Raw genomic sequence first — 16,067 nt, forward strand, 5'->3', positions numbered from 1 at the left:
CTGATTTAACTCTCAAGTGGACCATGTGAACATTTTTTCCTTCACATTAGCAGGAGATGCCCAATCATTGATGAAATGATCCCCCAAAAAGCTGACCAATGCTTAAGAAAGGTATCCCACCAAGGACAACATCTGCAAGGAGTTTGTATGTTCTCCCCGTGTTTGTGTGGGTTTCCTCTGGGTTCTCCACTTTCCTTTGACTCTCCAAAGATATACCAATAAGGAGTGTAGATTGTGAACCCCAGTGGGGACATCGATGATAATGTCTATACAGTTCTGTAGAATTGAGCTATATAAAGTAATCGAGTAAAATAAAAGATGTTATTTTTCCTGCCACAAGGATTTTGAAGAAGAAAGAGGCTTCTTAATTCTGAAGGTTTGGAATAAGAAGCCATCCTAGTCATCTAGGAGCTGGTAGTGCCAATTTCACATATCCAAGTCTCTCAGTCCATGGACAGACTCTGGCTTCCAAAAAAAACAGCCTGTCTACTAACCCAAACTCATTGGCATATATAAGATGGTTGATTTCTAAACATGAGACCTGATGCCAGTCTGGACTTCTCCTTGATACTCTGATGTATAAAACTAGTCTAAATGGTCAAAAGGATAAAAGAGCAGCCACCATTTGTTACGATTAGCAAACATGTTGACCTATTATAACACTGGCATACTGGTAATAAACCAACACCCTCGTCTTATCCTGGAAATGAGTTCTTTTTACTTTAGGAAGCCATGGGAGCCATTCAATTTTCTCATAGGTAAATGCAAAATCGTTAGGTCAATGCGAAAAGGTTTGCACTTAGATAAATAACAAATTTTTACATTTTTGTTTTTAGATTTGGGTTCATAGCGCTCATAATGCCAGTGGCTACTTCACAATTTATGGAGATGAGTCCCTGCAGTCAGATCACTTCAGCTCCAGACTTAGCTTTGGAGACACGCAAACTGTCTGGGCGAGAACGGGATACCTGGGATTCTTAAGAAGAACGGAACTAACAGATGCAAATGGCGGTAGGAAACTAAACGGAAACTTACATTATAGGTTTAGAGATTTTTATCTTTTTCCAGTATTAGAAGTAGCGCTATGTACAGTAAGTATATGAATATCCATATGGTCAGACCATCCACATGTTCTATACAGAGCCCAGTGCTACGTTAATGGAGACTTTCTGTAATTTATTTCCCCTCAATCTCGTTCCTGATTATTGTTACGATCCTGATGTCTTTTACAATTCTCGTCAACATCAATAAATCATATTAGACTGGTATCAGTTGCTACATGAGAAGAATGATAGTTCGAAGGGCTGAAAATGTAGAAGTGACTATGAGTGTAGATTTAGGGTTTTTTTGTTTTTCTCTTTGCTTAATGATTTACAATACTTTTCTGAGAGAAGTGGATTGTTTTTCATCCTTGCAGAGCGACACGATGCTCTTTATGTGGTTGGGGCACTGGATGAAGCAATGGAGCTCCGAGGGATGAGATATCACCCAATTGATATAGAAACATCTGTGATCAGGGCCCACAAGAGTGTTACAGAATGGTAATTGCTTTTGTTTTTCTCTTTATTTAAATTCTGTGGATAATCTAAAACTCTATAAAAGAAATTATAATCTGTGATGAAAAATAGTATTAAGAATTTAACTCAGAATGAATTGAAATTTTATAGGGAAGTCAGAAAAAGATGTCAATAAAAGGCAAAGTCTACACACACCAACAAGCAACAGTTTTCCTGTTGCATGTAGTATCGGACTTGAGAACGAAGGGTCAACACATCCTTCAGTCACCAGGCATTTTTTCAGGCCTACTTTAAGGAGATTGTCCAGGCTTCTGATAGAAGTAAGTTCGCTGTTAGGATTCTTTGGTGCCGGTGTCTAGAGGCAATGGTCATGTGACTTCAAGTATGCAATTTGCATACTTCCGGCCACATTTCTACTAGACGTGCAGAACATGACTAGTTGGCCAGTGACAGCATGTATGCCAATCGCATACTTGCAGTCATGTGACCACCCGCTCTTGCCGATGGCACTGAAGAATCTGACAGTGTGCAGAGCGCACACAGTGAGTACTCAAAAGTGTGCAGTCACATAGTGATTGAAGACTTCCATCCCAAACCTGGACAACCCCTTTAATCATTTTAAGTTGATTTAGTAACTTAACTGCTTTACAATATTCAGGGTTAAAGATGGTTTTTAGCGTTAAAAAATGGCTTCAAATGCTTGTATGCATTTAGAATAACAAACATAGAAGGAACTTGCCATCCCCAGATATAGTGATGGTGCTCCACCACTCCGTTTTCTACCTGCAATGGTGACTACTGTGCACATCACCACTGCAGTTAATCACTACGCTCAACAGCTCGTGCCACCTACATCGGCAGAGTCGCTAAGCCCAGTCATTGGCTGCAGCAGTCATGTTCACGGTTACTGCTGCATCCAGTAAACAGAGACTGTTGCAGCGACCCAGATCCTGATCTGCACCAAGCCAAAGTGATTACCTGCTGTGTTTCTTATTCTTTATCTATGCGCACTATTTTTTTTATTTATTTTTTTTGAAGGAGGAAATTTTTTTTAAATTCTCACAAACCTAAGAATCAGCCGAACCTACCAATTTCAGAGAGCTCGGCTGACTATGGGGTTCAGCCAACTCTTCCCTGAATGATTGTGACAGTGACAAGAAGTATCAGGCATGCCGAATTGAAATGCTTTATCCTTTATTCTCAAGAGAGGCAAACCAACAGAAGTCTTCACCATTTACACGGTTTTTCACACTGAAAACACATGTACCCTTGGACGAACTGAGCTTGAATGTTTATGGGGGTTCAGCAGAGACGGCTTATTCCGCGAATTGTCTTAGTGATTCTTTGGATATTTTAGGTATCATATGTTGTAGATTAATTTTATCAACTCGTTTGGTCACTTCAGTGGCCCAATATTTGTCTGGTTTCAGGATCACTATAATCCGCTATATCTCAGATTTCCATTGGTTCTAAATCTTACTTTTTCTCACCATTCTCTCTCCCATTAGTGCTGTGTTTACTTGGACAAACCTGTTGGTCGTTGTGGTTGAGCTTGATGGCTCTGAACAAGAAGCCTTGGATCTGGTACCACTAGTCACCAACGTGATCTTGGAGGAACATTACCTTATTGTAGGCGTGGTTGTAGTAGTGGACATTGGTGTCATTCCTATCAACTCCCGTGGAGAGAAACAGCGTATGCACCTACGAGATGGGTTTTTGGCAGATCAGCTGGACCCCATATATGTGGCCTACAACATGTAGTCTTGTAATTTTTAAAGGCTTCCATGGACTTCACAATAGATGTATAAATTTTTTTGTGTCCACAAAAAAAAAAAAAACAACACAAAAAAATTACATTGCAAATAGGGGATTTACTTTTTTTTCAGAATGGATCTGTTTTTTTTTTGTCATTTTAACTTTCCAATTTCTCAAAATTGGGCAGACAGAATGTGAAACGTGCTTTTGTTTTTACCACTACATTTTAGCACCAAGAGACTTTTTTTTTTAAAAGGTACTTTGCTGCCTCAGTTCTACCAGCTGAGAACTATACAGGTCTCCATTCTACGAAGACCTGTGTGATACCTCAGCTTTTTTTTTATTATTTAAATGCCAATTTCTACAGAAAAAAAATGTTTTTTTTGTCTTTTTTTTTGCTAAGCTGACCCCATTGTTTTTCATTATGTAGCTATGTACTTTTATGAAGTTTTTTTTAATAGAACGAAATAGGTTGAAAAAAAAAAATTTCTATGGTGACAGGATTGTTACAGGGTTCACATCTGTGTGTCGGAGAGGGGGACATTTGGATTTAGTTCTGTTATTTCCCAAATGAAAATGGTACGAACACTCCCACACACGAAAATGTAAAAAAAAAAAAATCATGATGACACACCATGTAAAAGAAGGATCAACATCACAATTTTAGCTTTTTGGGTACTGGATTGAAGCCAAAGTTTGTAAGCTGCTAATCTGTCCAGTGTTTTAAGCCCTTATTATCAAGAGTGGAATTTTTTATTTTATTGTTTTTTATTTCTCCGTCTGATAAAGTTAAGAAAGATATTATCGGTTGGCAAATCAGCTTTAATCTGTCTGCTGGCCACCAACACAAACTACTGTAAAAAGTCTTTATTTAATTTTTTTTTTTGCCTTCTTGGGGTTGAAGAATGAACGATTGAGGTTATCTATTTTAACCTAACTATTTATTTTCTGCACCCCCAAGATGGTCTACATAGCAATTCCTAAGTAAGCACACAAATTGCTGTTCATCTCAGATTGAGAGGAATATAACTAGCGATTGTTTTAAAAAACAAAAACAAAAAAAAAAAAACCATAGTATGCATTAGATGGACTTTGGCAAGTATCTTTGTACTGAACTAAAAAGATAAAATAAGTTAACGCTCCATATGTAATTATGTACAAAATGTTTAATTTATTTTGATCTCTTTTAGAAGTATAAAACAAAAACGGCATTCGAGAAAACGAAAATTCTTGTAATGTTTGGTAATATAAAAAAAAAAAAGCGTTGTATTATCTTGAGTGGATAGTATCACATCAAATATATATATATGAAATAATAAATTCACTAATGGGTTATGCGGGAAGGGATATATTTTAATGTTTACGATGCAGTACGTGTCACTTGCATGGTGTCTCCCACTGTATATAACTGGGTGTTATTCACAATCTTCGTTCAGAAACTGCAATCGTGGATTGCCTGTGTTCCCGTATACAAGATTACTCTAGATACCAGCAAGTGGATTTTAAAAACAACCATCCTTTAGATGGTGTACAAAACGTATGTCTGATATGCACTATCATTTTCTTTTTTTTCTTCTTCTTCTTCTTCTAGAGAAACAACAGTAGATGCAATTGTATAACATGTGTGCTGATCGGAGGATGCATTTGATATGTAAAAAAAAAAAAATCATGTTGGGGAATGACGCCGTTTTCAGAAATTCAGAGTTGTACCATTGTCATCATCCTTGTTTAGAAATTTGCAGCCTCACATCTTCCATGGTCACTCAATATTGTCCCCTACATCTGAGTTAATTATGCGTTAAAAATTCTAATTTTTTATTTACGGTAAATTTCCAAGCCCCGAGAATTTCAATTTAAAATCCACGTAAGAAAAAAGCATAATTCATGTGTTTTTTTTTTAATATATGTTAAATGGAGATGCCATCCATTAGTTTACTACATGTACGTACATTTGTCTTCGAATACAAATTGCATTATTGCTGCCTCATCCGTAATCCTGTGTGTTATTATTTACTTCTCTTCTCAAAAGTGACAAAAGTTTATTTATTTTTTATTTTTTAAATTTTATCCACTACAGAGAATGCAGCAAATTTTTTATCTTCTCACAGGGTAACGCAAATTAAAAGAACTTTTGGATCCAGTCATTTATCATTCGGAGAATTTGTGACAGCTGACGGACCTTGCTCCGCCGGCTGATGATGTAGAAGTTGTAGCTTCTGACTCAAGAGTCATGTAGTTTCCTTATAGTGAAATGGACCGGCGCCATGCTAAATTCAGAAAAGCTTTCAAGTGTATTGTCTCCAGTTATTTCTTAATCTACGTTGTTCCAAGTGAAGTTCATTCCATAGATGTTATAGAAGGGCATGTAGGGCAAATAAATTAGAGCTGGTGAACACGCTAAGGCCACGTTCAGTATTTGGTCAGTATTTTAGATCAGTATTTATGGTCCAAAATAAGGAGAGGAGTAATCAGAGGAAAAGTGTAATAGAAACACGTCACCACTTCTGTATTTTTCACGCTCTCCTGGCTTACAAATACTGCTATGTAATACTGACCAAATACTGAATGTGTGAACGTGGACTAACTTCCTAAACTGTTCTTAAAGCCTAACCTATCCCACAACAAACATGGAAAAAATAACCTACTGCTCCAACAGATACCGTGTGAATAACAAGCTTCCATGTGAATAAAACGTGCATGTTTCAAGGCATATTCTGGCTCCTCTCACTTCCATATCGAGAGGTGAGCGTCAGATCGAAATCACCAATGCAAGTCTATGGGTCTGTGAAAAAATTGGACCGTTGGACATCCAAGTACAGTCCGATTTTCACAGAATGTTAAAATAATTGGTCGTTTTTTCTCATAGCGTCTGAGTGAGCGCTGGTCTAATGACTAGAACATGTAGAAGATAACTGCTAAACCTGCACGCTGCCCGAAATTAATCAATAGATGAGCTATCTGGAACTGAGGGAACTTGGAATACCCCTTTTGTCTCATAGAGGTAGCAATAGAGTATACCAAAAAAGGGGGATTCCAACAATCCCACAAGAATTTAAACAACTAATTTCTACAAGAACTGGGACCTAAAACGTAACATTTAATATATATGGATAAGCAGTGGTCTCCTTACACGGCCCACAAGTGAAACATACTAACAATGGGTGTGAGATCGATCATCTAGGAAGGATGGAAATATTACAGTAGGGATGAATGCAATCACCGTCTGTTAGGTGAACTGTTCATTTAGGCCCCAAGGAGATCCATTGTGTTTCTGGTTGGAGAACGGACCTATCCCAGTCTCCACCCCTGAATGGTTTTTCGATACTGTCAGTACCCATAAGCCAATCTACCAATGTTGCCATGCTCCACCAGTCAGATGGAATGACTAGAGCGATCAGCTTTCAAGCTGGGTGAGATCATTCCATATGAAATCCTTCATGATTTAATATTGTCGATGTTTTATTGTGACTGCCATTGAAATGGCGTATTTACTTAGCAGTCCGCTGCCATTTTGACTGTTTATTAACAGAGTGACTAACAGACTCTGGTCGTATTCATCCCTATTGTAACATTTCGGTCCTTCCTAGATGATTGATCTCACACCCATTGTTGGTTTCACGCTCTTTTGTTTGACATGTGGGCCATATAAAGAGACCACTTTTTAATCATATGTATTAAATGCTACATTTTCAGTTCCATTTCTTGCTGACATTAATCCTATTTTTTACTCTGACAGATGCCATCCATCACCTGTAAGCCAAGTAGACTTTCTTTTTTTTTTTGTTCCTTTTTGTTGGATAACTCGAAATTGCTTTGATTTAATATCATAACAATTGTGTAACTTAACGCCATTTTAGGAATAGTTCGGGAGGGAAATCTATGTCCATCCTAACAATCATTCCTAAAGTGCATCTTAAAAAAAAAAAAATGAAGTACCATTGCAAGTGGTCTTTATTAAAGGTCCTATCATTTCGTATCTACAGTTAGGGCCAGAAATGTTTGGACAGTGACACAAGTTTTGTTATTTTAGCTGTTTACAAAAACATGTTCAGAAATACAATTATATATGTAATATGGGCTGAAAGTGCACACTCCCAGCTGCAATATGATAGTTTCCACATCCAAATCGGAGAAAGGGTTTAGGAATCATAGCTCTGTAATGCATAGCGTCCTCTTTTTCAAGGGACCAAAAGTAATTGGACAATGGACTCTAAGGGCTGCAATTAACTCTGAAGGCGTCTCCCTCGTTAACCTGTAATCAATGAAGTAGTTAAAAGGTCAGGGGTGGATTCCAGGTGTGTGGTTTTGCATTTGGAAGCTGTTGCTGTGAGCAGACAACATGCGGTCAAAGGAACTCTCAATTGAGGTGAAGCAGAACATCCTGAGGCTGAAAAAAAAGAAAAAATCCATCAGAGAGATAGCAGACATGCTTGGAGTAGCAAAATCAACAGTTGGGTACATTCTGAGAAAAAAGGAATTGACTGGTGAGCTTGGGAACTCAAAAAGGCCTGGGCGTCCACGGATGACAACAGTGGTGGATGATCGCCGCATACTTAATTTGGTGAAAAAGAACCCGTTCACAACATCAACTGAAGTCCAGAACACTCTCAGTGAAGTAGGTGTATCTGTCTCTAAGTCAACAGTAAAGAGAAGACTCCATGACAGTAAATACAAAGGGTTCACATCTAGATGCAAACCATTCATCAATACCAAAAATAGACAGGCCAGAGTTAAATTTGCAGAAAAACACCTCAAGAAGCCAGCTCAGTTCTGGAAAAGTATTCTATGGACAGATGAGACAAAGATCAACCTGTACCAGAATGATGGGAAGAAAAAAGTTTGGAGAAGAAAGGGAACGGCACATGATCCAAGGCACACCACATCCTCTGTAAAACATGGTGGAGGCAACGTGATGGCATGGGCATGCATGGCTTTCAATGGCACTGGGTCACTTGTGTTTATTGATGACATAAGAGCAGACAAGAGTAGCCGGATGAATTCTGAAGTGTACCGGGATATACTTTCAGCCCAGATTCAGCCAAATGCTGCAAAGTTGATTGGACGGCGCTTCATAGTACAGATGGACAATGACCCCAAGCATACATCCAAAGCTACCCAGGAGTTCATGAGTGCCAAAAAGTGGAACATTCTGCAATGGCCAAGTCAATCTCCAGATCTAAACCCAATTGAGCATGCATTTCACTTGCTGAAATCCAGACTTAAGACGGAAAGACCCACAAACAAGCAAGACCTGAAGGCTGCGGCTGTAAAGGCCTGGCAAAGCATTAAGAAGGAGGAAACCCAGCGTTTGGTGATGTCCATGGGTTCCAGACTTAAGGCAGTGATTGCCTCCAAAGGATTTGCAACAAAATATTGAAAATAAAAATATTTTGTTTGGGTTATGTTTATTTGTCCAATTACTTTTGACCTCCTAAAATGTGGAGTGTTTGTAAAGAAATGTGTACAATTCCTACATTTTCTATCAGATATTTTTGTTCAACCCTTCAAATTAAACGTTACAATCTGCACTTGAATTCTGTTGTAGAGGTTTCATTTCAAATCCAATGTGGTGGCATGCAGAGCCCAACTCGCGAAAATTGTCACTGTCCAAATATTTCTGGCCCTAACTGTATATCTTCTAGGCGCACATATTGGTACCGGTGGTAACTCCAGCTGATCCTGCAGTCACATTTCCTTTCTTTCACCGCTTCTTCTTGCTAAGCTACTGAATATACAGTTAGGTCCATATATATTTGGACAGAGACAACATTTTTCTAATTTTGGTTATAGACATTACCACAATGAATTTTAAACAAAACAATTCAGATGCAGTTGAAGTTCAGACTTCCAGCTTTCATTTGAGGGTATCCACATTAAAATTGGATGGAGGATTTAGGAGTTTCAGCTCCTTAACATGTGCCACCCTGTTTTTAAAGGGACCAAAAGTAATTGGACAGATTCAATAATTTTAAATAAAATGTTCATTTTTAGTATTGGTTGCAAACCCTTTGTTGCTGCCTGACTGCCTGAAGCCTTTGTTGCTGTTTGACTGCCTGAAGTCTTGAACTCATGGACATCACCAGACGCTGTGTTTCCTCCTTTTTGATGCTCTGCCAGGCCCTCACTGCTGTGGTTTTCAGTTGCTGTTTGTTTGTGGGCCTTTCTGTCTGAAGTTTAGTCTTTAACAAGTGAAATGCTGCTCAATTGGGTTGAGATCAGGTGACTGACTTGGCCATTCAAGAATATTCCACTTCTTTGCTTTAATAAACTCCTGGGTTGCTTTGGCTTTATGTTTTGGGTCATTGTCCATCTGTAGTATGAAACGACGACCAATCAGTTTGACTGCATTTGGCTGGATCTGAGCACACAGTATGGCGGCTCTGAATACCTCAGAATTCATTTGGCTGCTTCTGTCCTGTGTCACATCATCAATAAACACTAGTGACCCAGTGCCACTGGCAGCCATGCATGCCCGAGCCATCACACTGCCTCCGCCGTGTTTTACAGATGATGTGGTATGCTATGGATCATGAGCTGTACAACACCTTCACCATACTTTTCTCTTTCCATCATTCTGGTAGAGGTTGATCTTGGTTTCATCTGTCCAAATAATGTTCTTCCAGAACTGTGCGGCTTTTTTAGATGTTTTTTAGCAAAGTCCAGTCTAGCCTTTTTATTTTTGATGCTTATGAGTGGCTTGCGCCGTGCAGTGAACCCTCTGTATTTACTTTCATGCAGTCTTCTCTTTATGGTAGATTTGGATATTGATACGTGACCTCCTGGAGAGTGTTGTTCACTTGGTTGGCTGTTGTGAAGGGGTTTCTCTTCACCATGGAGATTATTCTGCGATCATCCACCACTGTTGTCTTCCGTGGGCGCCCAGGTCTTTTTGCATTGATGAGTTCACCAGTGCTTTCTTTCTTTCTCAGGATGTACCAAACTGTAGATTTTTCCACTCCTAATATTGCAGCAATTTCTCGGAAGGGTTTTCTCTGTTTTCGCAGCTTTAGGATGGCTTGTTTCACCTGCATGGAGAGCTCCTTTGACCGCATGTTTACTTCACAGCAAAACCTTCCAAATGCAAGCACCACACCTCAAATCAACTCCAGGCCTTTTATCTGCTTAATTGAGAATGACATAACGAAGGGATTGCCTACACCTGTCCATGAAATAGCCTTGCAGTCAATTGTCCAATTACTTTTGGTCCCTTTAAAAACAGGGTGGCATGTGTTAAAAAGCTGAAACTCCTAAACCCTTCATCCAACTTTAATGTGGATACCCTCAAATGAAAGCTGAAAGTCTGAACTTCAACTGCATCTGAATTGTTTTGTTTAAAATTCATTGTGGTAATGTCTATAACCAAAATTAGAAAAATGTTGTCTCTGTCCAAATATATATGGACCTAACTGTAAGCTACTTGCAGCCAGGGAATAGGTAGAATGATATATGACTGCAGGATCGGACCTCGCAGGGTTTGTAAAGGCAAAACTGTAGAGTTGTATTGAAGTCTGTTAACAAGGTTGCTTTTTTAGATGCATTGGTTTCAGAGGTGAACATCCAAATTTAGGTCTACACTTATTTTGACCAAATATGGGATAATTAATGATGAGCGAGTGTGCTGGGATAAGGTGTTATCTGAGCATGCTCGGGTGCTAACCAAGGGTCTTCGGCATGCTCGAAAGATACGTTCGAGTCCCTGCGGCTCTATGTCTCGCGGCTGTTCCGCAATGCTGACTACAAATTTTATGGAAATAGTCAGAGCTCTTTCTATCTGCAAGCTGCCATAATACAGAGCTAAAAATGTCGTAGTTGGTGGAAGTTGAGCGGCCCCTGGAATTTTTAATTCAAAAGTATATCTGGAAAGAAGGTAAAATAAAAAGCAATTTTGTGAAAAGTGGAAATGTTAAGTAGTTCTGCATGCAGGTTTCCCGCTTCTGCTGATTTCTTATTTTACAGTAAGGAGAGTTTTCCTGTAGGGACAAAATTTGTTCTCGAATCTACGATGTGTTGTGGATTGGAAGAAGACAATACGAATTTCCATCTTGCACTCAGCATTCAGTTGTTCAAAATTAAAGGGAATCTGTCACCAGGTTTTTACTGCCTCATCTGATAACAGCATAATTTAGGGAAAGAGACCCTGATTACAGCGATGTGTCACTTAGTTTACTGCGTGCAGCAGTTGTGACACAATTAGAGTTTTTAGATGTAGCATGTAGCAGAGCTCAGAAAGCTAACCCCGCCCACATCACAGCTTTTTGTGTACATTGACAGTAATCTGCTTATCAGAGAAGGGGCTGAGTTGCACCAGGATCCACAGGGGCACCAGTCCATTAGTGATAATCCGTTGCTGATAAAACAATAATTGTATTGAAACAACAGCACAAAGCATAATACGTGACACATTGCTGAAATCGGTGTCTCAGCACCTTCCTCATGCTACACTACATTGCTACACAATAGCAAAAACTTGCTGACATATTTTTTTTAAAGTGAGCCTCTTTAAAAATAAAATAAAAGCGTTTGGACATCTTTTTGACGTTAGTGATTTTTTAAAGACAATCTTGTCTTCTAGTTTTTGCTGTCCCACATGAGCAGCATGATGTGGGATTAGAGACCTCGATTCCTTTCCTACTGTGCTGCTTGATGTCGTTTTGGGAAAATAACAGTTTTATTTGCTGCAGATCTGCTAGTCCTCGCTGTGATGAACAATGTATAACTTCGCCCATACCACTGATTGGTAGATTACTGTCTACACTGTGCATGAGTGGAAATCTGCCATCCTATGTCAGGGGGAGGGTGCGGATAGACAGAGCTTATAAATATCAGGGACTACATAGCTGCAGGTTTGCTAGTCTTCTCGGAAATAAATTCCTTATGCTAAACAATGTTTTATCAAAACTACAGCAGGCAGCTCAGTAGTAAATTACACATTTCTGGAATCATGATCTATGCCCCTACATTCCTGTTAGATGATTACGCAAAAACCTTTTTGACAGAGTATCTTTCAAACTGGAGGTTTACCTTTTAACATCACGTCGATTCATTTCTTATGGGAGCAAGAGCTCCGGATTAGTGATCCCGAAATCCAAATTCTCTGAATAGATGCACAGTTGTGTGAAAAATAAAATGTCCCGCCTGTAGCCATCACTTGATAATTCTTAGGATCTTAGGATTCATACTGATTTGTAAGAGGGTTGTTAGGCGACATAAAAAGCTTTAGCTGTTTTTATAATTAATATGGTTTCATTACCAAAGCTCCACGATGTTGCGCTGTTGGCTCCATCTCCTTATTTTCTTGTGTCATACGAATGTAGAGATGGACATGATGCAGGGGGCTGGCTGGCCGACTCATTTCGATAGCTAAGCTAGCCCGGTTTACCTATTGAAATCAGCCAGTTAGCCAGCGCCCTGAATCACGTGCCGACACAGAGAAGTGAGGAGCTCTCTCCTGTGAAAGCAATGGTGGAAATGGAGCTGACAGCGATGCTTTAGTGGAACTTTAAGAATGAAAATATATTATTAAATTGTATTATTTTTGTTCAAAAATTTTTTTTTCATAATAGCTGTACAACTCATTATACCTTCACACTCCATGACGGATATATACGTCATGGTGCGTGTCAAGGTGTATAGAGCGGGCTCGTGTGTATGTGCCTTACTGTGAAGCCACCAAGAAACCAGAAAGTCAGGCTATCCAGTGCACAGCGCTTTCTGTGCTCCAGACACCTGCCGTAATCACTGATCTATGGCCTCCTTTAGTGTGTAGCCATGTGGTCTACCGGACGACTTGAAAATTAGGAGCGTAGAGGTGAAAATCCCTAACTATCACAAGGCCTCGTTCAGACGTCCATCATTCTCATACATGTCCTATCCGTGGTTTTCGTTGAGGGAGCACATATATATGTTGTAGTCCGCAGACTTGTTCTCATGTCCATTTTTTTCCCAACCGATTGTCCTTGTAAATGTCCATTTTTGCTCTAAGGACCAAATTGGGTCATACAAATGATAGCCCTCGCCATCCTTGTGTCATCCGAGTGCTATCCGTTTTTTTGCATGTGAGAAACTGTTGTCCCACTGGTGACCGAAAATGGATGAAAATCGGCTCCAGCTTACTGGTGAAAACTATTCCGTTTTTTCTTGCACACGAAGAAAAAGGACGTCTGAATGTTGCTTTATCGGGAGTTTCCGGACTATCCTTACATTTGTAAAGGACTCATTGTATTTGACACGGAATAAGACAGGTAATAGAAAAGTGGAAAGACTCGTAGGCAGTATTCCCCAGAGGAACATTAATATAAATTGTCATTCTGATGTATATTTTATATAGTAAATTATTGTAAAGGGAAGATGCTACTTACATCTATTAAACCTGTATTATGTAATAGTTTGTACTTTTTCCGTTTAGCTATCTAAGCATTGGATATTCTAGGGCAGGGGTCCCCAACTCCAGTCCTCAAGGCCCACCAACAGGTCATGTTTTCAGGATTTCCTTTGCATTGCACAGGTGATGCAATTATTACCTGGGCAAGACTAAGGAAATCCTGAAAACATGACATGTTGGTGGGCCTTGAGGACTGGAGTTGGGGACCCCTGTTCTAGGGCAGTGTTCCCCAAGTTCGGTCCTCAAGAGCCACCAACAGGTCATGTTTTCTGGATTTCCTTAGTATTGCACAGGTGAGAATTCCATCACCTGGACAGACAACAATTCCATCACCTGGGCCATACTAAGGAAATCCTGAAAACACGACCTGTTGGTGGCTCTTGAGGACCGAACTTGGGGAACACTGTTCTAGAGTGATCATGAGATTAATTAATTAAAGGGATTCCTAAACATCTCACTATTAGAAACTCATCCCTCTAATCTCCAAAACATGAGCACTAGCTCTACCTATAATAAAGCCCCATGTTGTATCAAGGGGATCCGGATGGGTCTTTGGTCCCGTGGATTCTTATTTTCTCCCCTTTAGACTTTTCAGTAAAGTCTCCATAAGATAAGGAAAAACATTTGTTTTTCACATAAATTGTATTATTTTGAGTGCACTGAATACAAAAAAAATAAAATGGAATAATATGAGTTTCCGTAGATGATTGACAGAAAATAAGGGACAAGTACAGTATATTACCAAAAATATCTCCTAAAGAAAAATTAAACAGATCCTTTCTCTAATCACAGACAGCTCTAAACATGTAATTAATTTTACATATTGAATGGCCAATTTTCCTAAATATTCAAATGAAGTTTGCAGAAACCTTGCACCTTCTACAGAAACAAGCACATTCACATGTGTGTTGCATTATTTTTTGCATTTTGCATGCTGAAAGGAAATGTGTCATAAAAAAAAGCAACCAATTATTTTAAATTAGGTTTTTGTATTAATAGTGTTTTTTTTATAATGTTGGCAATGATTTTTTTTTTTCATATCAGAGTCTTAATTAAAATTAGAAATCTTGCAATTTTCTCACTGGCTACTGGAGATTTTTCTTCCAATTCTTAACTTCTTATTAGTTCTGGACTTGGCACATGTACATTAGCCACATTGACCAGGCTCCGAACATATCTTTTGCATTAAAGCATCTAATGAGCGTGTGCAAAGGTAATCGTAAAGGGAAGGGGTGCTGTCTGTGACATCGCCTATTGTGATTGGTGGATCCTGTGTTATCAGCTGTGTACAGAAGTATTCGCTGCCATTGCAAAGTAAGACGCAAACAGCTGACCACACCTGCAATGAATCTTGTGTGCTCGGTAGCTAGAGCAAAGCCATGAAGATTCAGATTGGAAACAATCTGGCACTCCGACATCATTGAAAAAAAAATACTCAATTTTATCCATATGTTTGGACATAATTGAAACACAGATATTCAAATCTGACGCATTTCAGAAATAAAATTCCTTATTCTTAGAAATGAAAAATACATTTTGTCTTTAAAACGCGTCAGCTGTTTGGATATCTGTGGTTCAATTATGTCTAACACATGGATTAAATTCAGTGATTTTTTTCAAGGAAGGCTGAGTTACCGATCATTGCAATCCTGCCTCTGCTGATAATGAACCTGCTAAAAAAAAGCTCCAGTGGTCAGTGTGAAAATTTCAAGATACCTAATTTTTTTTTTTAAATACAAATGATGATATAAAAAAATAGAACACAAACACCTAATTTAAACAGTCATTTTCTGATGGCACAGTCACAAAAAATGGATACAGTACAGCTTGATGATTCTGGGAGTCCGATCACTTGGACCGTCAGTGATCCCTCTGCAGAGATCTGGCTTGAATTGAGCGGAGTTGCACATGTTTGACCTCCACTCCATTAATTGTCTATGGCAGGGGTCCCCAACTCCAGTCCTCAAGGCCCACCAACATGTCATGTTTTCAGGATTTCCTTAGTCTTGCCCAGGTAATAATTGCATCACCTGTGCAATGCAAAGGAAATCCTGAAAACATGACCTGTTGGTGGGCCTTGAGGACTGGAGTTGGGGACCTCTGGTCTATGGGATTGCCGGAAGTAGTGGAGCGCTCTACTTCCTCTGGCAGTCCCATAGAAAATGAATGGAGCAAAGGCCAAGCATGTGCACCATTCAAGACCAAGTGTTGCAGATCGGGGATAACTATTTTGGGAATAACTTTTATTCCTCCTGTTATGGCTCTGGGAGGAAATGTAACACATGGAATAAAGCTGATTTCTGGAGGGTCCCATCAAGGGGACACTTTATTACCAAGGTATTGTAAATGGACCGTTGTAAAGATTGCCCAAAGCAGTCACCCCTATAAATCTCTCCTGTAGTAATCGGCAAAGC

The 16,067-nt window shown here is 39.3% G+C and overlaps 1 protein-coding gene across 4 annotated transcripts in view; it reads left to right on the plus strand.

Moving 5' to 3' along the window:
* DIP2C (disco interacting protein 2 homolog C) overlaps positions 1 to 3,371 on the plus strand; it is a 492,724-nt gene extending 489,353 nt beyond the window's left edge. For all 4 annotated transcript variants that reach the window (XM_069729709.1, XM_069729707.1, XM_069729706.1 and 1 more), the window contains 3 exons: positions 837 to 1,011; positions 1,418 to 1,541; positions 3,026 to 3,371. In XM_069729709.1, coding sequence (XP_069585810.1) covers positions 837 to 1,011; positions 1,418 to 1,541; positions 3,026 to 3,278 — 552 coding nt within the window. In that variant the 3' untranslated portion in view covers positions 3,279 to 3,371. The remainder of the gene's footprint in view (positions 1 to 836; positions 1,012 to 1,417; positions 1,542 to 3,025) is intronic.
* Positions 3,372 to 16,067: the final 12,696 nt, after the last annotated feature.

The sequence above is a fragment of the Ranitomeya imitator genome, chromosome 6 (assembly GCF_032444005.1).
Source record: "Ranitomeya imitator isolate aRanImi1 chromosome 6, aRanImi1.pri, whole genome shotgun sequence".
In the NCBI taxonomy this organism is placed as follows: Eukaryota; Metazoa; Chordata; class Amphibia; order Anura; family Dendrobatidae; genus Ranitomeya; species Ranitomeya imitator.